This window comes from Salmo trutta, chromosome 29 (genome assembly GCF_901001165.1).
Source record: "Salmo trutta chromosome 29, fSalTru1.1, whole genome shotgun sequence".
In the NCBI taxonomy this organism is placed as follows: domain Eukaryota; kingdom Metazoa; phylum Chordata; class Actinopteri; order Salmoniformes; family Salmonidae; genus Salmo; species Salmo trutta.
Window position 1 is genome coordinate 24,539,389 of NC_042985.1, and position 23,035 is coordinate 24,562,423.

General features: G+C 46.2%; 1 protein-coding gene across 1 annotated transcript in view; it reads right to left on the reverse strand.

Moving 5' to 3' along the window:
- Positions 1-23,035, reverse strand: part of LOC115167178 (RNA-binding Raly-like protein) — an 84,358-nt gene that overhangs the window by 49,651 nt on the left and 11,672 nt on the right. The window contains exon 2 of the mRNA XM_029721349.1: positions 8,990-9,065. Within this exon, the coding sequence (XP_029577209.1) occupies positions 8,990-9,065 (76 nt within the window). The remainder of the gene's footprint in view (positions 1-8,989; positions 9,066-23,035) is intronic.

Here is a 23,035-nt window from a genome sequence, read left to right on the forward strand (position 1 = left end):
CACTCCCCCCTTTCTCCTCATCCCTCTCTTCCTCCCTTCTGCTCTATCTTTTTCTCATCCTCTATCACTCTAGGTCCTTTCCTACATTGCTCTTCCCTCTCATCTCTCTCTCTCTCTCTCTCTCTCTCTCTCTCATGACAGTAGAATCTCTCATTTCCATCTCCCCCTTCCCATACTCTGTAACTCTCTACCTCTCCTCTCCCCTTTCTCTCCTCTCCCCCCTCTCCATCTTCTGGGGTTTGTGTGTGTGTGTGCGTCAGGCACACTGAGGAGCAGTAGGGGTAGGAATGACTCCATTAGCTCAGGGCCAGCTCCTGTGGAGTGATAAGCCTCAGGCCACCACAGATAACTCATCTGGCTTGGTAATGTACACACACACAGACCACAGAGAATACGAATGGATACCCCCCTGGCCTCACAAACACACAACCACACACACATAGCATAGGCCAGTTCCATTCTCCCCAGCCAAGTGACCATGGTCAGCCAACCTCCTAGCCTTTGTCACCCCCAATGGATTCTGAACTTTATTTAACCAGGTAGGCCAGTTGAGAACAAGTTCTCATTTACCACTGCGACCTGGCCAAGATAAAGCAAAGTAGTGCATCAAAACCACAACACAGAGTTACACATGGGATAAACAAACGTACAGTCAGTAACACAATAGAAAAATCTGTATACAGTGTGTGCAAATGAAGTAAGAAGGTAAGGCAATAAATAGGCCATAGTGGCGAAGTAATTACAATTTAGCAATTAACACTGGAGTGATATATGTGCAGATGAGGATGTGCAAGTGGAAATACTGGTGTGCAAAAGAGCAGAAAAACAAAAACCAATATGGGATGAGGTAGGTAGTTGGTTGGATGGGCTATTTACAGATGGGCTGTGTACAGTAAGCTGCTCTGACAGCAGATGCTTAAAGTTAGTGAGCGAGATATAAGTCTCCAACTTCAGTGATTTTTGCAATTCGTTCCAGCCATTGGCAGCAGAGAACTGGAAGGAAAGTAGGTGTTGGCTTTGGGGATGACCAGTGAAATATACCTGCTGGAGCGCGTGCTACGGGTGGGTGTTGCTATGGTGACCAGTGAGCTGAGATAAGGCAGAGCTTTACATAGCAAAGGCTTATAGATGACCTGGAGCCAGTGGGTTTGGTGACAAATATGTAGCGAGGACCAGCCAACGAGAGCATACAGGTCACAGTGGTGGGTAGTATATGGGGCTTTGGTGACAAAAAAGGATGGCACTGTGATAGACTGCATCCAATTTGCTGAGTAGAGTGTTGGAGGCCATTTTGTAAGTGACATCGCCGAAGTCAAGGATCGGTGGGATAGTCAGTTTTATGAGAGTATGTTTGGCAGCATGATTGAAGGATGCTTTGTTGCGAAATAGGAAGCCGATTCTAGTCATCAGGCCCAGGGCAGACCCATCTCCATCTCTTTATCCCTCCATCCCTTCACCCCATATCCACTCCTCCATCCCTCCACCAATACATCCCATCCATCTCTGCATCCTACCACCCCACCATCCATTCACCCCATCCGTCCCTTTACTTCTGTCTCTCCTCTCTGGCCCAGTGACCAGTGTTATTACCACATGGAAACCTACTTCCTCTATCTCTATCTATCTCTACCCTGACCTTATCTCCAACTAGACCCTGACCTTATCTCCAACTAGACCCTGACCTTATCTCTATATAGACCCTGACCTTATCTCTAACTAGACCCTGACCTTATCTCTAACTAGACCCTGACCTTATCTCTATCTAGACCCTGACCTTATCTCTATCTAGACCCTGACCTTATCTCTATCTAGACCCTGACCTTATCTCTAACTAAACCCTGACCTTATCTCTAACTGGACCCTGACCTTATCTCTAACTAGACCCTGACCTTATCTCTAACTAGACTCTGACCTTATCTCTATCTAGACCCTGACCTTATCTCTATCTGGACCCTGACCTTATCTCTATCTGGACCCTGACCTTATCTCTATCTGGACCCTGACCTTATCTCTATCTGGACCCTGACCTTATCTCTATCTGGACCCTGACCTTATCTCTAACTAGACCTTATTTCTAACTAGACCCTGACCTTATCTCTATCTGGACCCTGACCTTATCTCTAACTAGACCTTATTTCTAACTACACCCTGACCTTATCTCTAACTAGACCCTGACCTTATCTTCTCTAACTAGACCCTGACCTTACCTCTAACTAGTCCCTGACCTTATCTCTATCTAGACCCTGACCTTATCTCTACCTAGACCCTGACCTTATCTCTATCTAGACCCTGACCTTATCTCTATCTAGACCCTGACCTTATCTCTAACTAGACCCTGACCTTATCTCTAACTAGACCCTGACCTTATCTCTATCTAGACCCTGACCTTATCTCTATCTAGACCCTGACCTTATCTCTAACTAGACCCTGACCTTATCTCTTACTAGACCCTGACCGTATCTCTATCTAGACCCTGACCTTATCTCTATCTAGACCCTGACCTTATCTCTATCTAGACCCTGACCTTATCTCTATCTAGACCCTGACCTTATCTCTATCTTTTTTAACATTTAACTTTTTTAGTTTAACCTTTATTTAACTAGGCAGGTCAGTTAAGAACAAATTCTTATTTACAATGACGGCCTAGGAACAGTGGGTTAACTGCCTTATTCAGGGGCAGAACAACAGATTTTTACCTAGTCAGCTCGGGGATTCGATCTAGCAACCTTTAGGTTACTGGTCCAACTCTCTAACCGCTAGATACCTGCCACCCAACCTTATCCCTGACCTTATCTCCATCTAGAACCTGACCTTATCTCTATCTAGACCCTGACCTTATCTCTATCTAGACCCTGACCTTATCTCTATCTGGACCCTGACCGTATCTCTATCTGGACCCTGACCGTATCTCTATCTAGACCCTGACCGTATCTCTATCTAGACCCTGACCTTATCTCTTTCTGGACCCTGACCGTATCTCTATCTGGACCCTGACCGTATCTCTATCTAGACCCTGACCTTATCTCTATCTGGACCCTGACCGTATCTCTATCTGGACCCTGACCGTATCTCTATCTAGACCCTGACCTTATCTCTATCTAGACCCTGACCTTATCTCTATCTGGACCCTGACCTTATCTTCACACCACCTCTGGAGCCCACAACACTGACTGGGACTGTTACTGTAGACAGCACTGACCTTTACCCTCAGCCTAAGGATGTGGAACACTGTAGAGCAGGAAGGCTGCATTTATGGAACAGAGGAGGAGGAAGACGAGTGTTTGAGCTGTGGAGTGTATAATGTTTGGGTTACCTTTTATGGTTTACTTGTCTGACCTCACAGAGGCCTCATTTACCTATTGACCTGACCCTGTTAGCAGTCAGGACCATACTTTATCTAGACAAGCACAGGGAGAGAAGAAGTGAGCCAACAAATCCCAGAGACTAACCTTACACCCCTGGCTTGTAGACCACCAGGGAAGGGGGCTGAGGTCATGGCCGTAGCCCAGTGCGTGTGCCCTTGGCTGGGTTGCCCATGCAGCCAGAGTCCCTGCAGGGAGATGGAGCCTCCACACCTGGGTGCCTCTATAAGAGCCTGTCACCACTCTATTAATCAGACAGTAACCTGGACACCCGGCCTGGGCTGAACAGTAACAGGACCCAGAGCTATGTGACACCTCATTACACTAAATGTTTATTCTCTCTCTCATCCCAGGAGTGACCACCCTCACCTCCCAAATACCACACTAGATATTATATTATACCCACCACACCCCTACCCTCCTCTGCCCGCTCTACAGCACTTTATTTGCCAAGAGTGACCACCCTCATCCCCAAATAACACACTCGCTAATCCTCCATGGCATCCTCCCACCCCATGCCCCGGTGGCTGGCTGGCCCTAACCAGCCAGTCTAATAGGGCAGTGAAGTGTGGTGCGTGCCATCGGCCCCAGCAGCTGCAGATAGTTCATGCCCCTATTCCAGCCTTGCGCCCACCCCCTGACCCCCTTTCCCTTTCTAAGCCTGTGACAGATGGATCTGATCTATTATTACTCCCCATCCAATCGCCAGGCCCCCCCACAGTAATGAAAACAGATGATACCACATTAGAGGAATGGAGCACATAGAGGGAGAGCAGAGTGAAAATACACAAGACCAGATGCCTAGCACACACTGCCCTGTGTTCAGACCCTCCTCTCCTGCCTCCTCTCATTCTCTCCACTGAGGGAAAATGGAGTGGACACTAATGGTCGGTGTAATTCCAGGGTCCAAGCTGGACCTTTATATTTACAAGTGAATGCTTACATGGCCACAGAACAGTGCTGATGAGTGTTGAGGGTTTAGAGTTGCAGTGACTCCCTATGGCCTCAGATGAAAAGGCAGGGAATTATTACTGTAAATGTCCATGTTAAAACGTATAGCATATACAATAATTACACAATAACAAATGTGATTGTAATACAAATTGATTCCACTCGTCTTTGCTTTCACAAAGACATGTAAAGCTATAGTTTGGAGAATTTTTGGTTCCTAAATACGTTACAAATGTATTGGAAACAGATTATCAAGTCATTTTACATGCCATGGAACATGTTAGAATGGCAAATGCAATGTGCTCATTTTGTGAATTTCCAGTAGGGAGAGGTAATAAGCAACATTTGTGGCTCTATGCAAAACATAAGGACGCATTTTGAGTGTAGTTAGTCTTCACTCCCCTGGGCAGTTGTTTCATCCTAGTGATTCAGGGCTCTGAACTACAGAGATGTCCTATTAGACTCCCAACATTCCTCAAACTTTATAAACTCACTTACTAAAACATCTGCTGTTCCATAAAAGCACAATTAGAGAGAAGAGCTGTTTGCTCATACAATCATTTACTGCTTACATGCTCCCTGCGCTGCCTCAAACTTCCAGCTCTGTGTGCCATGGGAATGTGTGTGCATGTGTGACATGTGTGTGCATGTGTGTGTGTGTGTGTGTGTACAAGCGTATGTGTGTAGAGAGAGAGAGAGAGACTGTTGGCTTTTCATAGCACCTGAGTCTCTGTGTTCAGGACAAACAGTAATGTGAGCTTTTGTAGCAGTGCACTGGAGTGAATGTGCAATGGCAGCTGTATCTCTGCCCCAAACAGTGTGAAACTGTGCCCCCATCTCTCATCCCACAGCTGGGCCACGCAGAGCCACACAGCCCCTGTCACCGCCTGCAGCCCTGGAGGAAACAAACGATGACAAAACCCATCCACTGTCAGGGTCATCCAAGAGCACCGTCTTCAGTGAGACAGATGAGAGTGTGAGAGAGAGCCAGAGAGCCAGAGAGAGCCAGAGAGAGAAGAGAGAAGAGAGAGAGAGAGAGAGAGAGAGAGAGAGAGAGAGAGAGAGAGAGAGAGAGAGAGAAGCTATAATATGACGTGATGTGTGTGGTCAGGTGTGTTGCTAGGTGTTTGAAGTCCATTGCTACATATCTGAACTACCAGGTGTGTCTATTTCTGCTAGGTGTTTGATGTCTATTTGAAGTCACACTGGACTACATGTATGAGCTGTGTCATGGTGGGAATGTTGCCTTCTTGAATGTCAGGTGTCTCTCTGTTATCTTACTCTCTTCTACATTCCATCACTGAAGTGTGCCTTTGCTGTGTTCAAAGCCATGTCTATGTCTGTTATCCCAGGTGTGTTACATGTCCTACATCAGTGGAGACCACTCTGTTGGAGAGAGGTGAGGGTGACAGGTGCAGGGGGAGGGGACTTGGGTAGTGTGGGAGGGTTGGAAAGAAAAGGGGTTCCATTGGTATGAGGGAACAGCGGGTTGAGGGTTAGGGTTGTACCAGGATGTGGACATGAAGCTAGGGTTAGGGTTTTGGTTGAGGGTTAGGGTTGTACCAGGATGTGGACATGAAGCTAGGGTTAGGGTTTTGGTTGAGGGTTAGGGTTGTACCAGGATGTGGACATGAAGCTAGGGTTAGGGTTTTGGTTGAGGGTTAGGGTTGTACCAGGATGTGGACATGAAGCTAGGGTTAGGGTTTTGGTTGAGGGTTAGGGTTGTACCAGGATGTGGACATGAAGCTAGGGTTAGGGTTAGAGTTGAGGGTTAGGGTTGTACCAGGATGTGGACATTAAGCTAGGGTTAGGGTTTTGGTTGAGGGTTAGGGTTGTACCAGGATGTGGACATGAAGCTAGGGTTAGGGTTTTGGTTGAGGGTTAGGGTTGTACCAGGATGTGGACATGAAGCTAGGGTTAGGGTTTTGGTTGAGGGTTAGGGTTGTACCAGGATGTGGACATGAAGCTAGGTTTAGGGTTTTGGTTGAGGGTTAGGGTTGTACCAGGATGTGGACATGAAGCTAGGGTTAGGGTTTTGGTTGAGGGTTAGGGTTGTACCAGGATGTGGACATGAAGCTAGGTTTAGGGTTTTGGTTGAGGGTTCGGGTTGTACCATGATGTGGACATGATGCTAGGGTTAGGGTTTTGGTTGAGGGTTAGGGTTGTACCAGGATGTGGACATTAAGCTAGGGTTAGGGTTTTGGTTGAGGGTTAGGGTTGTACCAGGATGTGGACATGAAGCTAGGGTTAGGGTTTTGGTTGAGGGTTAGGGTTGTACCAGGATGTGGACATGAAGCTAGGGTTACGGTTAGAGTTGAGGGTTAGGGTTGTACCAGGATGTGGACATGAAGCTAGGGTTAGGGTTTTGGTTGAGGGTTAGGGTTGTACCAGGATGTGGACATGAAGCTAGGGTTAGGGTTTTGGTTGAGGGTTAGGGTTGTACCAGGATGTGGACATGAAGCTAGGGTTAGGGTTTTGGTTGAGGGTTAGGGTTGTACCAGGATGTGGACATGAAGCTAGGGTTAGGGTTAGAGTTGAGGGTTAGGGTTGTACCAGGATGTGGACATGAAGCTAGGGTTAGGGTTTTGGTTGAGGGTTAGGGTTGTACCAGGATGTGGACATGAAGCTAGGGTTAGGGTTAGAGTTGAGGGTTAGGGTTGTACCAGGATGTGGACATGAAGCTAGGGTTAGGGTTTTGGTTGAGGGTTAGGGTTGTACCAGGATGTGGACATGAAGCTAGGGTTAGGGTTAGAGTTGAGGGTTAGGGTTGTACCAGGATGTGGACATGAAGCTAGGGTTAGGGTTTTGGTTGAGGGTTAGGGTTATACCAGGATGTGGACATGAAGCTAGGGTTACGGTTAGAGTTGTGGTTGAGGCTAGAGTTGAACTGGGATGTGGACTTGAATCTAGGGTTAGGGGTTAGGGGACAGGGCTGGTCAGACAGAGAGAGGGTGTGGTAGAGAGCAGAAAGAGGTGTGATGCAGATTAAAGGCACCTAAAGGGCAGGGTGTGGTCGGAACATTCCTGCTATAACCACATACGATACCCCAGGGTGATTCCCATCCTTGGGGTGATCCCTGGAGCTCCCCGGGATGGACAGGGAATACTGGCATCACCATAGTAACCTCTAGGGTCACATACCACACAGTTTTAAAAAGAGAAAACAGAACATTCTGCTCCATTTCACTCCATTGTAAAGGGTGGCAATATATTTGACCAGGAATGTATAGTGTTGCTGTCCTGATATGACATATATTCCTCCAGCTATCTCAGCACAGTTACCATAACTCTGGTGTAGCTGCAGGGCTGCCTAGCCAATGGCTAACAGTTAACCATAATCAGGTCCAATCACATGCATGCACGTTATCAACAGATTGATTAAAACGTTGAGTAAGACAGCCCAGATAGAACATACAGTATGTAAGGGATAATCAATGAGGGGCTATGCGTTCTATGGAAAATAGTGAATGACGTGGAAGGTGTGGTCCACAACTTGTTAGCGTAGTGAAACTGACCTTCCACAGAGTTGCATTATTTTCCAGAGAACGCATAGAGCCCTGAGTTGATGATCCCTTTTATATCATGGCTACAATTTAACAATTTAACACGTTTGCAGCTAGAAATGTGTTCAACATCCACTGAAGTAGCTAGCAGGTTTACTAGAGTACTACATTAGTTACCGTGGTAACCAAACAAACAGACTTGCTAGTTTAGCTAACTAAACTGTTGTGGAAAATTTGATCCAAAGATTAAGGCAGAGACTATTTAATTGTATAACAGAAATATCTTCAATCAAGCAGCTGCATGGGAGATCTATCTCTGATTTCACAGGGAACAACTCAAAGAATAAATGGTTTCATGCCCCTTATATAGTGGGAGGTCATAATACAATCATACTGTTTACACAACAGATATTTTCTAAGAGCAACACTTCCAGAACACAACGGCCTTGTGTTAGGGTGTCGACATAACAGGAGTCTATGCAAGGCATAACATCACAGTTCAAAACAGAAAATGTTCCTTGAGAAGTTACAATAGCTCACCCCAAATTCTGTCGCAACAAAACCATCAGTCCTAGCTTGCTATTAGGAAAATCAACAACGCCAATAATGTTTTCAATGCGACTTTTGCTTTTTGAGAAGTTACAATAGCTCACCCCAAATTCTGCCACAACAAAACCATCAGTCCTAGCTTGCTATTAGGAAAATCGAAATCAACAATGCCAATAATGTTTTCAATGCGACTTTGCTTTCAAAAGCAACTCAAACATAGAACATATAAGAATGAACTAAAGCCATTGAATTCTACCGTGCAAATATACTGTGCTTTATAGGGAAATAATGCACGCTCTAGAATGTCCTTCAAGCCAATCAGAAACTAATATTCCACAGTGCCATGGTATAAATTATTATATAGTATAAAATATATTGTGTGTGCGTGCGCGCGCGCGCGCGCGTTTTTCTGGTTTATCCCCATTTCTCAGCAGGGGCAAACACACCCAGCAACAACCTTATTTCATTACCCACAACCCATCACCAGCTGGGATATTTGCCACGGCAACAGAGGTGCTGCTGTAGGGTACACATAACAGAGAGAAGAGTGTGTGTGTGTGTGTGTGACATGCAGGTTAGCAGTCTAAAGTGATGTGAAAGTGTATAAACTGATATGAGACTCACCCGTATGGATTGCTGCTGGGTCTCTTGCTGCTGGTCCTGGAACGGCTGGACTTCAGCTCTCCACTCATGCTAATGTCTGTAAAGAACAACACAACCACAGTCAGATATGAAAAGGCATGGCACAGTATGGCATAACTCGCTCCAGCACTACGAATACCAGGCTGTGTCTGTTTTAAACAACCATATCTTTTCTGTTTTTACTCTAGCAATTGACTTTTGTTGTTGTCGTCATGTGGCATGAAAAGGACAGTGGTTGGCAGAAACAGACTGGCGCCCAGGCTGTCTATCTACACACTGACACTAACTGTGTCTCTGTTGGCGCCAACCAGCATCAGAAACACACGTCTGTACATCAAGAGACTCTTGTCACAGCACATTAGCTCACTGGCGTTGAGACACATGGCACTGGTCATTCCGACTTGCACACATATTTGTTCACACACACACATACATTCATGCATTCATACACACACGCACACGCACACGCACACACACACACACACACACACACACACACACACAAATACACACACAAACAAATACACACACACACAAACACAACATTCACACACTGTCCCCACTGCTCAATTATACCGGAGCCATCTTGATTATTGCACATGCCAGAGCACCTCTCCCTTCATGGTGTGTGAGAGGGGATGGTGGTTCACAGAAGAGGGAAGAGAAGAGAGGCCATTCTAACATGGACAGATGGGAGAGGGGACTAGAGCGTGACTGAGCCGGCTGCAGAGAGAGAGATGTAATGGGGGAGTGTGCATCTTTGTGTGTGTGGTGGGCTTGTATTATTATCCTTGTGGGTACTGGAAAACCCCAAAAGTCCCCACAAGGATAGTAAAAAAAGGAAAATTCCCAGGTCCCCATGAGGACAAAGGTTATTTTAGATTTAGGGTTAGGATTACAATTAGGGTTAGAATTACGGTTAGGGGTTAGGTTTAGGGTTAGGATTTAGGGTTAGGTTTGGGGTAAGGATTTTAAATGAAATAACATTTTAGGTCCCCACAAAGATAGTAAAACATATGCTGTATGTGTGTGCCTTTGTGTAGGTTTGCCCTCCCCTTTTTATATCCTGACCAAGCTAATTTGCCTGTCCTCCAGGGTCTGGGTGTGACCTAGGTCTCCTCCACCTCATGGCCCAGCTCGGGCTCTCCCTGCTGGGGTTGGCAGGGTGGGTCAGGCTGGCAGAGTGGCAGTACTCTGGAGCTCAGGTCCATGGCCAGCCTAGCCTCCCACAGTGACAGCATGCCTGATAAGCGGAGCTGTGCTGCCTAATTGCCCTCCGTCTGTCACAGGGAAATGTATGGGCTCTCAGTCTGCAGAGTTTTGACAACGCACCCCGCTGTCCACTGCCTCCTGTCCACATCCAGTGGCACACATGGGTCAACAACCACCTACAGACAGATACAGTATGCACAAACAAGCAAAGTATACACACTGCTGGTAGGAATATGCCTTGCTGAATGTAATTTAAAACTATTTCATGTCTTCTGAAGAGACATTTAGAAGAGCATTTGAAACCACCCCCCAAGCCCACAGCTACAGTGGCTTGCGAAAGTATTCACCCCCTTGGCATTTGTCCTATTTTGTTGCCTTACAACCTGGAATTAAAATGGATTCTGGGGGTGGGGGGGTGGGTGGTGGGGGGTGGGGGGGGGGTTGTATCAATTGATTTACACAACATGCCTACCACTTTGAAGATGCAAAATGTTTTTTATTGTGAAACAACCAAGAAATAAGACAAAAAAACTGAAAACTTGAGCATGCATAACTATTCACCCCCCCAAAGCCAATACTTTGTAGAGCCACCTTTTTCAGCAATATTACAGCTGCAAGTCTCTTGGGGTATGTCTCTATAAGCTTGGCACATCTAGCCATTGGGATTTTTGCCCATTCTTCAAGGCAAAACTGCTCCAGCTCCTTCAAGTTGGATGGGTTCCGCTGGTGTACAGCAATCTTTAAGCCATACCACAGATTCTCAATTGGATTGAGGTCTGGGCTTTGACTAGGCCATTCCAAGACATTTAAATGTTTCCCCTTAAACCACTCGAGTGTTGCTTTAGCAGTATGCTTTGGGTCATTGTCCTGCTGGAAGGTGAACCTCCGTCCCAGTCTCAAATCTCTGGAAGACTGAAACAGGTTTCCGTCAAGAATTTCCCTGTATTTAGCGCCATCCATCATCTCTTCAATTCTGACAAGTTTCCCAGTCCCTGCCAATGAAAAACATCCCCACAGCATGATGCTGCCACCACTGGGGATGGTGAGATGGTGTTCTCGGGGTGATGAGAATTGTTGGGTTTGCGCCAGACATAGCATTTTCCTTGATGGCCAAAAAGCGAAATTGTAGTCTTATCTGACCAGAGTACCTTCTTCCATATGTTTGGGGTGTCTCCCACATGCCTTTTGGCAAACACCAAACGTGTTTGCTTATTTTTTTCTTTAAGCAATGGCTTTTTTTCTGGCTGCTCTTCCGTATAGCCCAGCTCTGTGGAATGTACAGCTTAAAGTGGTCCTGTGGACAGATATTCCAATTTCCACTGTGGAGCTTTGCAGCTCCTTCAGGGTTATCTTTGGTTTCTTTGATGCCTCTCTGATTAATGCCCTTCTTGCCTAGTCTGTGAGTTTTGGTGGGTGGCCCTCTCTTGGCAGGTTTGTTGTGGTGCCATATTCTTTCCATTTTTTAATAATGGATTTAATGGTGCTCGGTGGGATGTTCAAAGTTTTGGATATTTTTTTTATAACCCAACCCTGATCTGTACTTCTCCACAACTTTGTCCCTGACCTGTTTGGAGAGCTCCTTGGTCTTCATGGTGCCGTTTGCTTGGTGGTGCCGCTTGCTTAGTGGTGTTGCAGACTCTGGGGCCTTTCAAAACAGGTGTATATATACTGAGATCATGTGACAGATCATGTGACACTTAGATTGCACACAGGTGGACTTTATTTAACTAATTATGTCACTTCTGAAGGTAATTGGTTGCACCAGATCTTATTTAGGGGCTTCATAGCAAAGGGGGTGAATACATATGCACGCACCACTTTTCCATTTTAATTTTATTTTTAGAATTGTTTGAAAAAAATGTTTTATTTCACTTCACCAATTTGGACTATTTTGTGTATGTCCATTACATGAAATCCAAATAAAAATAAATTTAAATTATAGGTTGTAATAAAACAAAATAGGAAAAACGCCAAGGGGGATGAATACTTTTGCAAGGCACTGTATACCCTATCAAAACGAATTTTGAATAAGCAATTAGTAGCATTGAGATGGTTAGCTGCATCACAATAACATTAACCCCACAGGCTTCAGTCGTGACTACAACACGGTTGGGGGAATACTGTCCCTCTTGTTATGTTTACTGAGCTAATCGATTACATGATAAAGCCTTTACAGAGAGAGAGAGAGAGAGAGAGAGAGAGAGAGAGTGCCCATGCATCCTGCTCTACAGGGGACCATCCTCAGGAGAGAGGGATGTGCTGTTTGGTAAACACACTACAACACAAGGCAATTACATTTCCCTACTGCCTTCTCAATTTAAACACAAAGCAGGATGCCTCTCAACGCTAAAAAACACGACTACAAAGCTTTCAATGTCTGCAGTGGACAGAACATGATTAGCGTGCCAATAATTTTGACTTTGTTGTTGATGTGTTCTTTTGTTTGGCTGTTTGAGAGACTTTTCGACTCGTAAGCAACCTGACAGTAGACCTACATGGAGCCTTGAGGAAACCCATCACTCTCATGAACCTGGTTGTATAAGTTCAAATAACCACCAGTATGTTGCTACATTTTCATTCAATTTCACATGTTGCAACTCTAAATGTCTCATCTCGCCATAACTCTGCACTACAGAAAACTCCTGTATAGTTTATGATTATTTCAAAGTTCTCATTTTGAGTGGGCAAGACTGCTCCCAAGCCACATGGTTCCATATAGTTAAACCTAGAATAGTTGAAATGGGGAAGATGGGTGAATGAGGCAGACTCTGAGCTGGGGGAATGAGACAGGGTATGAGCTGCATGAATGAAACAAGCTCTGGGCTGGGGTAATGAGACAGGTTCTGAGCTGAGGTAATGAGACAGGCTCTAAGCTTGGGGAATGAGACAGACTCTGAGATGGGTAAATGAGACATGCTCTGAGCTGGGGTAATGAGACAGGCTCTGAGCTGGGGTAATGAGACAGGCTCTGAGCTTGGGGAATGAGACACTCTGAGATGGGTAAATGAGACATGCTCTGAGCTGGGGGAATGAGACAGGTTCTGAGCTTGGGGAATGAGACAGGCTCTGAGCTGGGGGAATGAGACAGGCTCTGAGCTTGGGGAATGAGACATGCTCTGAGCTGGGGGAATGAGACAGGCTCTGAGCTGGGGGAATGAGACAGGCTCTGAGCTGGGGGAATGAGACAGGCTCTGAGCTGGGGGAATGAGACAGGCTCTGAGCTAAGGGAATGAGACAGACTCTGAGCTTGGGGAATGAGACAGGCTCTGAGATGGGTGAATGAAACAGGCTATGAGTTGGGGGAATGAGACACGTTCTGAGCTGGGGTAATGAGACAGGCTCTGAGCTTGGGGAATGAGACAGACTCTGAGATGGGTAAATGAGACAGGCTCTGAGCTAGGGTAATGAGACAGGCTCTGAGCTAGGGTAATGAGACAGGCTCTGAGCTGGGAGAATGAGACAGGCTCTGAGCTGGGGTAATGAGACAGGCTCTGAGCTGGGGGAATGAGACAGGCTCTGAGCTTGGGGAATGAGACATGCTCTGAGCTGGGGGAATGAGACAGGCTCTGAGCTGGGGGAATGAGACAGGCTCTGAGCTAAGGGAATGAGACAGACTCTGAGCTTGGGGAATGAGACAGGCTCTGAGATGGGTGAATGAAACAGGCTATGAGTTGGGGGAATGAGACACGTTCTGAGCTGGGGTAATGAGACAGGCTCTGAGCTTGGGGAATGAGACAGGCTCTGAGCTGGGTGAATGCACGCATAACTAGACTTACTGTAAGTGTAAGTCGCTTTGAAAAAAACGGTATGTTAAAATGACATATATTAATATATTCCCAGCTCCTGAACCACTAACAGATTACCAAACCATATTCCCCACCCCTGAGCAATCTACAGACAACCAAACCATTTTACCCACTCCTCAGCCATCTCAAAAATACCAAAAAGGCTGTGCTTATACAGGCAGTCCAATTCTGATATTTCTTTCTGTTGGTCTTTTCACCAATCACATCAGATATTCTCATATCAGATCTTATTCAGAGCTGATCTGATTTGTCCAGAAAGCAATTGGGGGGGGGGGGGGGAATCAGAATTGGGCTACCTGTGTTAATGCAGCAAAAGTCTTCCCCACTCCTGACCCATCTAAAGTAGACCACACTGCATGCGCCCCCCCTCCAAGCGAGACCAACTGTCACTCATCAGGAGCTGCCAATCAGTGGGAGCACTATCTGGGTGCGTTCCGCTGCCAAATCGGAAAATTGCAACAACAAATGTTGAATTCCTGCCAGTTCACGCTGGGTTAAAAAAAGTGTTACAGTTGTCCACAAAAAATGACACTGCCGACTGAAGTGGAAAAGGCTTCAAATTGCTCATTGAACAAAGGGATGTTTGGGGGAGTGTTGTGCTAATAATCGCCAGTTACACGGGAGGTGTGAATTGCAGACAATTACCACGTGCCATGTCCTCAGATAGAAGCCATAGCTATTAGCCTAAACAAAGAAAACCATGTTTTAAAGTGGCACTCCAGTCGGCTTTTCACCTCATTTATCACCTGATTACAAACAGTAGCGGTGCCTGAGTAAAATAACTAGGGAAGCCAAGCCCCCACCTACCCCCATAACCTGTTAATTAATATGCCTTGCGACTGTGATATATAGGCCTAAAGGCCAAGACAATAAGAAGACACAGTGGCAGAATAAATTCAACCACACCTTAGTTTTTTCACAAAACCGGATAGCAACCTCTGTCCAGTGAAGTCCACAAAGCATATTGCATGTACAGTAACAGACCTACAGCATGGTCAAGCAAGTTAATGTTTACCACATTTTCGAACCACTGAACAACTACTGATTTAGAACCACAGAGAGAGATATCGCAAGTCACAAGAAAAACAGGAACTGCGTCCACTATTCCAGCACCATTTCAACTTCAACATTTCAACATCATCAAATCACCTCTGCTTAGTCTAATACAGTGACAACTAAAAGATACCAAAAATAATTTTATCCAATCAGCGTAAGCTAAATATGATGTGGCTGTCCATGTTTCTGATTTCTGTGCGTGTGTGTGTGTGCACGTTCGTGCATGTAGAGAAACATGTTGACTCACCCTACTTGTAGAGAAACGCCAAAGCCATCCTCCTCTCTTTCTTGTTGACGAAACAGTCTGTCATACAGTACATGCTTTTATTTGTTGTTGTCCTAGGCTACCTGGCTAAAATGCTTGCTCGCTAGCCTAACTTCCATTCATGGGCAACGTTAGCTAGTTAACATAGCCTTCTACATCTAGCTACATATTGAACTTCCATTATCTCAGGCCAGGGGCACAACAATGTATGAATTAATGGTTGGATCAGAATCAACATTATAATCATTGGCCGATATGGAGAATTAATTAAAACCACAAATCCAAATCTCTATCTCCATCCATGGCTAATTTAGGAAAGGGCCAATTTTAGCTAGCTGGCTAGCTAGCCACCGGAAGACAACAACACAACAAGACGGAACAATGAAAGTTTTTCTGTCAATTAATTTCAATGGGATTTAATAGGAGGGATGCCAAATCCAAGCTGGCTTCCCTTGACACTTTTTTTGGTGTGCCAGGACCATACACAGTTAAGCTCACTCAGTACAGCTCAATGCGGATTGGCAAAGTTTGGAGACTATTTTTGTCAAGGGAGGCCAGATGCTCGCTGGCTTCCCTTGCCTTCAATGCTACTGGGGGCAACAATGTCATATTTGTTTGGACCAGACAGCATCAGATAGATAGCCTACATGAAAATTATGAAACACAGAGAGACGAAAGATACATTATTTAATGTTTTTTTTCTTGGTAATTTTTTAATACACGCCACTGTTTACAAAACAAAAGGCACATCTCAATAGGTGGTCCAGGTAAGTCATGACATTTTAGTTTTGACATTGCAGACACTCTTTTGTTCTCTTCTGCTCCTCTATTGTTCCTATTTTAATTTATTTTATTTCACCTTTATTTAACCAGGTAGGCCAGTTGAGAACAAGTTCTCATTTACAACTGCGACCTGGCCAAGATAAAGCAAAGCAGTGCGACAAAAACAACAGAGTTACACATGGGATAAACAAACGTACAGTCAATAACACAATAGGCAATAAATAGGCCAATAGTGGCGAAGTAATTACAATTGAGCAATTTACACTGGAGTGATATATGTGCAGATGAGGATGTGCAAGTAGAAATACTGGTGTGCAAAAGAGCAGAAAAACAAAAACAAATATGGGGATGAGGTAGGTAGTTGGTTGGATGGGCTATTTACAGATGGGCTGTGTACAGCTGCAGCGATCGGTAAGCTGCTCTGACAGCTGACGCTTAAAGTTAGTGAGGGAGATATGTCTCCAACTTCAGTGATTTTTGCAATTCGTTCCAGTCATTGGCAGCAGAGAACTGGAAGGAAAGGCAGCCAAAGAAGGTGTTGGCTTTGGGGATGACCAGTGAAATATACCTGCTGGAGCGCGTGCAATGGGTGGATGTTTTTTTATTTTTTATTTTTTGTGGATGTTGCTATGGTGACCAGTGAGCTGAGATAAGGCGGAGCTTTACCTAGCAAAGACTTATAGATGACCTGGAGTCAGTGGGTTTGGCGACAAATATGTATCGAGGACCAGCCAACGAGAGCATACGGGTCGCAGTGGTGGGTAGTATATGGGGCTTTGGTGACAAAACGGATGGCACTGTGATAGACTGCATCCAATTTGCTGAGTAGAGTGTCAGAGGCTAATTTGTAAATGACATCGCCGAAGTCGAGGATCGGTAGGATAGTCAGTTTTACGAGGGTATGTTTGGCAGCATGAGTGAAGGAGGCTTTGTTGCAAAATAGGAATCTAATTCTAGATATAACTTTGGATTGGAGATGCTCAAGCAAGGGGGAGGCCGATGACATCACGGGTTCCCATCAGACCAACTCATTGAATGCCCTACTCCTTGAAGTTTACAGTTATGTCTAAAAAACACAATTTTACTCAAAACATAATGTTTTACCCTTTAGTGTCTGCACTTTACTGTATTTATACTAGGGATGTCACTTTTCAACAGTAAACGTTCATACATTTCTGGAGGATGTCTTTAAAATGTATGTGCATCCAGGTGTACTTATGTGGGTGAGTCAACTTATTTGAATTACATTATTTCCCTTTCCTGCAGTCAAATGACCAAATCGCCCTCTAGCGGCTTCATGGGTGGAATATTATTCATATTTTTCATCAACCCATAATTAATAAACGTGATACAAAAAGTACGCCAAAAATCCTGTGTTTCTATATTAAAAAGTTTTCTGTGATGCATATAAAGTCTAATATTGGGATGCAAACTCAAAATGTAATTAATTTCAACTTTATATCTGACATGGTACAGGTGTGTTACCATCTGTGTGAGGTGTATACTTTTGTTTCAAAGTAGATTTGTTTAAGACTACCAAGAAACACTGTGTGAGCCTGATTTAGCCCACTGCAGTTTAACAAAGTGTGCTCCATTTGAAGTAGAAATAATGTTTTACATAAAACTTTATTACCTAAAACAAAACATTTAATAATTTTGAGACTACAGGAAATAGACTGACTGCTATGTTAAACAACTGCAGTCATGGCTGCTTTGGTTCTCAACAGCCTTGTGGCTGTTGTAATATTTTGACTGTAGAAAAACCGGATCTCTCAAAATACATTCTACAGTGATTTTTTTTACTTTACTTGTTGAAGGTAAAAGTTGCCCCTGACCGCCTTCTCACTTCCTGCTCTGCATTTAGCTATTCAGATATTTTGTATCTTTATTGATTTTGTAAGAATGGACATTGCAATGTTTTCAGCTGATGGCAACCTACAATGGTGTTATGCAAAGTGTGCTTGTCAAACATGATGTGAGTATTTTTGCCTTCCATAACCAATGCTACGATGAGAACATGTACTATATATAAATGGCCTGTAACAGAGTCAAATGCAATATGACAATAAAACTCAATTGGTTTCAAGGAACAACAATAATGACAGGGAGAGATGAAAGGAAAGAAAAGCAATACAATGCAATTAGCTTTCCCACTGTGAACTCAATCCAAACACATTCCAGGATGCCTCTCAACACTAAAAACATCTAAAAACACTACCACGAAGCTTTTAATGTCTGCTGGGGATAGAACAAGAGTAGAATAACAAGAGTGCCAATTTTTGACACTTATGTGTTCTGTTGTTGTTGTCTAAATGGCAGGCTTCCAGAGGTGGCATTAGCACTATGGGGGTGGAAGAGCATTATGTGTTGAGGGGTTTGTAAACAGAGGACCCACCTGCACAGCGGAAACAGATTGAGAGTCTATTAAGGAAAAACCAGGGAGGCTAACAGACTCAAAGGGACTCAAAGTAGTCACATACACATAAATGGATGAGGATATAGGACAGTCACCACAGTGCAGCCAGTGCACACATTAGTTGGCCACGCACCCTGAGCAGATTAGTCAACCCAGAGTCAGGATGTGGGATGGACACACAAACACGTGTAGGGTTGAAAAATTACGCTAACTTTCCCAAAATTCCGGGATTTTCCAGAAATTCCGGTTGAAAGATTCCTGAAATCAGGAGAGAATGAGCAGAAATTTCGGAAACCTCCAACCACCTCCAACTGGACTACCGACGTTATCTGCCCGAGGGAGTTATCCAACTGGCCCCTCCGTTGCGACGTAACCCAAACGCCCATCTGCGGCCCGCTAATCGTTTGCTGCCTTATCGGCTGCTATCTGAATAGGTCTATCGGACAATTTTCTTGGGCCACTATAACTATAACTATTTTGCCAATTTTATTGATTCGCCTCTACCATACGGAACCCCACTAATCTACCGACGGAAACGCACGAGGTGGCTAATAACAGACAATCTTCTGCCAACTTGCTACCCATGGCCCGGCTAGCTGTCTGAATCGCCGTGACTGCAACCGACCTCACTACTCACTGGACCCTTTTGATCACTTGGCTAAGCATGCCTCTCCTTAATGTCAATATGCCTTGTCCATTGCTGTTCTGGTTAGTGTTTATTGGCTTATTTCACTGTAGAGCCTCTAGCCCTGCTCATTATAGCTTATCCAACCTCTCAGTTCCACCACCCACACATGCGATGACATCACCTGGTTTCAATGATGTTTCTAGAGACAATATCTCTCTCATAATCACTCAGTGCCTAGGTTTACCTCCACTGTATTCACATCCTACCATACCTTTGTCTGTACATTATATCTTGAAGCTATTTTATCACCCTAGAAACCTGCTCCTTTTACTCTCTGTTCCGGACGTCGTAGACGACCAATTCTCATAGCTTTTAGCCGTACCCTTATCCTACTCCTCCTCTGTTCCTCTGGCGATATAGAGGTGAATCCAGGCCCTGCAGTGCCTAGCTCCACTCCTATTCCCCAGGCGCTCTCTTTTGATGACTTCTGTAACCGTAATAGCCATGGTTTCTTGCATGTTAACATTAGAAGCCTCCTCCCTAAGTTTGTTTTATTCACTGCTTTAGCACACTCTGCCAACCCGGATGTCCTAGCCGTGTCTGAATCTTGGCTTAGGAAGACCACCAAAAAGTCTGAAATCTAACTACAACTAACTACAACATTTTCAGGCAAGATAGAACGGCCAAAGGGGGCAGTGTTGCAATCTACTGCAGAGATAGCCTGCAGAGTTCTGTCCTACTATCCAGGTCTGTACCCAAACAATTGAACTTATACTTTTAAAAATCCACCTCTCTAAAAACAAGTCTCTCACCGTTGCCGCCTGTCATAGACCACCCTCTGCCCCCAGCTGTGCTCTGGACACCATATGTGAACTGATTGCCCCCCATCTATCTTCAGAGCTCGTGCTGCTAGGTGACCTAAACTGGGACATGCTTAACACCCCAGCCATTCTACAATCTAAGCTTGATGCCCTCAATCTCACACAAATTATCAATGAACCTACCAGGTACCACCCCAAAGCCGTAAACACGGGCACCCTCATAGATATCATCCTAACCAACTTGCCCTCTAAATACACCTCTGCTGTTTTCAACCAAGATCTCAGCGATCACTGCCTCATTGCCTGCATCCGTAAATGGTCAGCGGTCAAACGACCTCCACTCATCACTGTCAAACGCTCCCTGAAACACTTCAGCGAGCAGGCCTTTCTAATCAACCTGGCCCGAGTATCCTGGAAGGATATTGACCTCATCCCTTCAGTAGACGATGCCTGGTTATTTTTTTTAAATGCCTTTCTCACCATCTTAAATAAGCATGCCCCATTCAAGAAATTTAGAACCAGGAACAGATATAGCCCTTGGTTCTCTCCAGACCTGACTGCCCTTAACCAACACAAAAACATCCTGTGGTGTTCTGCATTAGTATCGAATAGCCCCCGTGATATGCAACTTTTCAGGGAAGTGTCACGTTCGTCGTATGGAGCAGACCAAGGCGCAGCGGGAATGTGTGAACTCATCTTCTTTATTTGAAGGCACGTGAACACAAAACAAAATAACAAACAATGATGACGAAGACAGTCCTGTCAGGCTAAATGCTAAACATGGAACAACTACCCACAAAAACCCATAGAAAAACACCCCTACTAAATAGGACCTTCAATTAGAGGCAACGAGAAACAGCTGCCTCCAATTGAAGGTCAAACCAATAAACTAAGCATAGAAATAGATAAACTAGACACAGACATAGAAATAGACTAACATAGAACATTGCCCAACAAACCCCGAAAGACATTAAACAAACACCCCCTGCCACGTCCTGACCAAACTACAATAACAAATAACCTCTTTACTGGTCAGGACGTGACAGTGCCCCCCGCAAAGGTGCAGACCCCGGATGCACCTCCAAAAAAAATACAAAAATAAACACAAAAATAAACCCCCAAACAAAAATAATCCCAACTAAAGGGAGCGAAGGGAGGGTGGCCACCGTCACCGACGGTTCTTGTGCTACACCCCCCCTCCCCCATCCTCCTACTATGGAGGTGGCTCAGGCTCTGGCCTTAATCCCCAACCTAACCTGTCCACCCCCGCTGAAGGCTCAGGGCTAAGGCGCGTAGCTGGAGACCTCGGGCTGATGCGCGTTGCTGCAGACCTTGGGCTGATGCGCATCGCTGGAGACTTCGGGCTGATGCGCTTCGCTGGAGACCTCGGACTAGAGGACGACTCTGGGAGCTCCGGACTGGAGGGCGACTCTGGGAGCTCCGGACTGGAGGGCGACTCTGGGAGCTCCGGACTGGAGGGCGACTCTGGCTACGCCGGTTCCGGACTGTAGGGCGGCTCTGGCTACGCCGGTTCCGGACTGTAGGCCGTCTCTGCAGGCTCCGGACTGTGGGCCGTCTCTGCAGGTTCCGGACTGTGGGCCGTCTCTGCAGGTTCCGGACTGTGGGCCGTCTCTGCAGGTTTCGGACTGTGGGCCGTCTCTGTCGGTTCCGGACTGTGGGCCGTCTCTGTCGGTTCCGGACTGTGGGCCGTCTTTGCAGGCTCCGGACTGTAGGACGTCGCCGGAAGCACTGGATGGGGAACTGTCGCCGGAAGCTCTAGACGGGGAACTGACACCGGAAGCCCTAGACGGGGAACTGTCGCCAGAAGCTCTAGACGGGGAACTGTCTCCGGAAGCTCTGGACGGGGAACTGTCGCCGGAAGCTCTAGACGGGGAACTGTCGCCGGAAGCTCTGGACTGGACAGGCGCACTACAGGCCTAGTGTGTGGGGCTGGCTTTGGAGGCGCCAGACTGGTAACACACACCTCAAGGCCAGTGCGAGGAGCAGGAGCAGGATGAACTGGACTGGGCTGACGCACTGAAGGCCTAGTGCGTGGGGCTGGTACTGGAGGTACCAGACTGGAGACACGCACCTCAAGGCTAGTGCGAGGAGCAGGAACAGGACGGACTGGACTGGGCTGATGCACTGGAGGCCTGGTGCGTGGTGCTGGCTTTGGAGGCGCCAGACTAGAGACACGCACCTCAGGGCTAGTGCGAGGAGCAGGAACTGGATACACTGGATACACTGGATACACTGGATATACCGAACAAGCACTGGAGATCTGGAGCGCACAGCCTGCACAACCCGTCCTGGCTGGGTGGTAACAGTAGCCCTGCATGGGCGGAGTGCTGGCACAGGGCGAACTGGGCTGTGCAGAGGCCTGATGGCTGCCATGCGTAGAGCAGGCGTAGGGTAGCCTGGGCCTAGGAGACGTACTGGTGGCCAGATGTACTGCGCAGGCATACTCCTACCTGGCTGTATGCCCACTCTAGCACGGCACTTGCGAGGGGCTGGAATCGCTCGCACCGGACTGTGCGTGCGCATGGGCAAGATCGTGCGCACTTCCGCATAGACCGGCGCTCTTCTGATCCGCTGCTCCCCACAATAAGCACGGGGAGTTGTCTCAGGTCTATTGCCTGACCTAGCCATACTCCCCGTGTGCCCCCCCCAAAATGTTTTTATTGGGGGTGCCTCTCGGGTTTGCCAATCGGCGTATATAATGCCTCGTAACGGCGCCGCTCCGCCTTGGCTGCCTCCAGCTCCTCCTTAGGGCGTCGGTATTCCCCAGCCTGGTGCCATGGTCCTGCCCCGTCCAAAATCTCCTCCCATGTCCATGATTCCAGATACCTCTGCTGCTCCTTCCTCCGCTGCTTGGTCCGTTGGTGGTGGGTAGTTCTGTCACGTTCGTCGTATGGAGTAGACCAAGGCGCAGCGGGAATGTGTGAACTCATCTTCTTTATTTGAAGGCACGTGAACACAAAACAAAATAACAAACAATGACGACGAAGACAGTCCTGTCAGGCTAAACGCTAAACACGGAA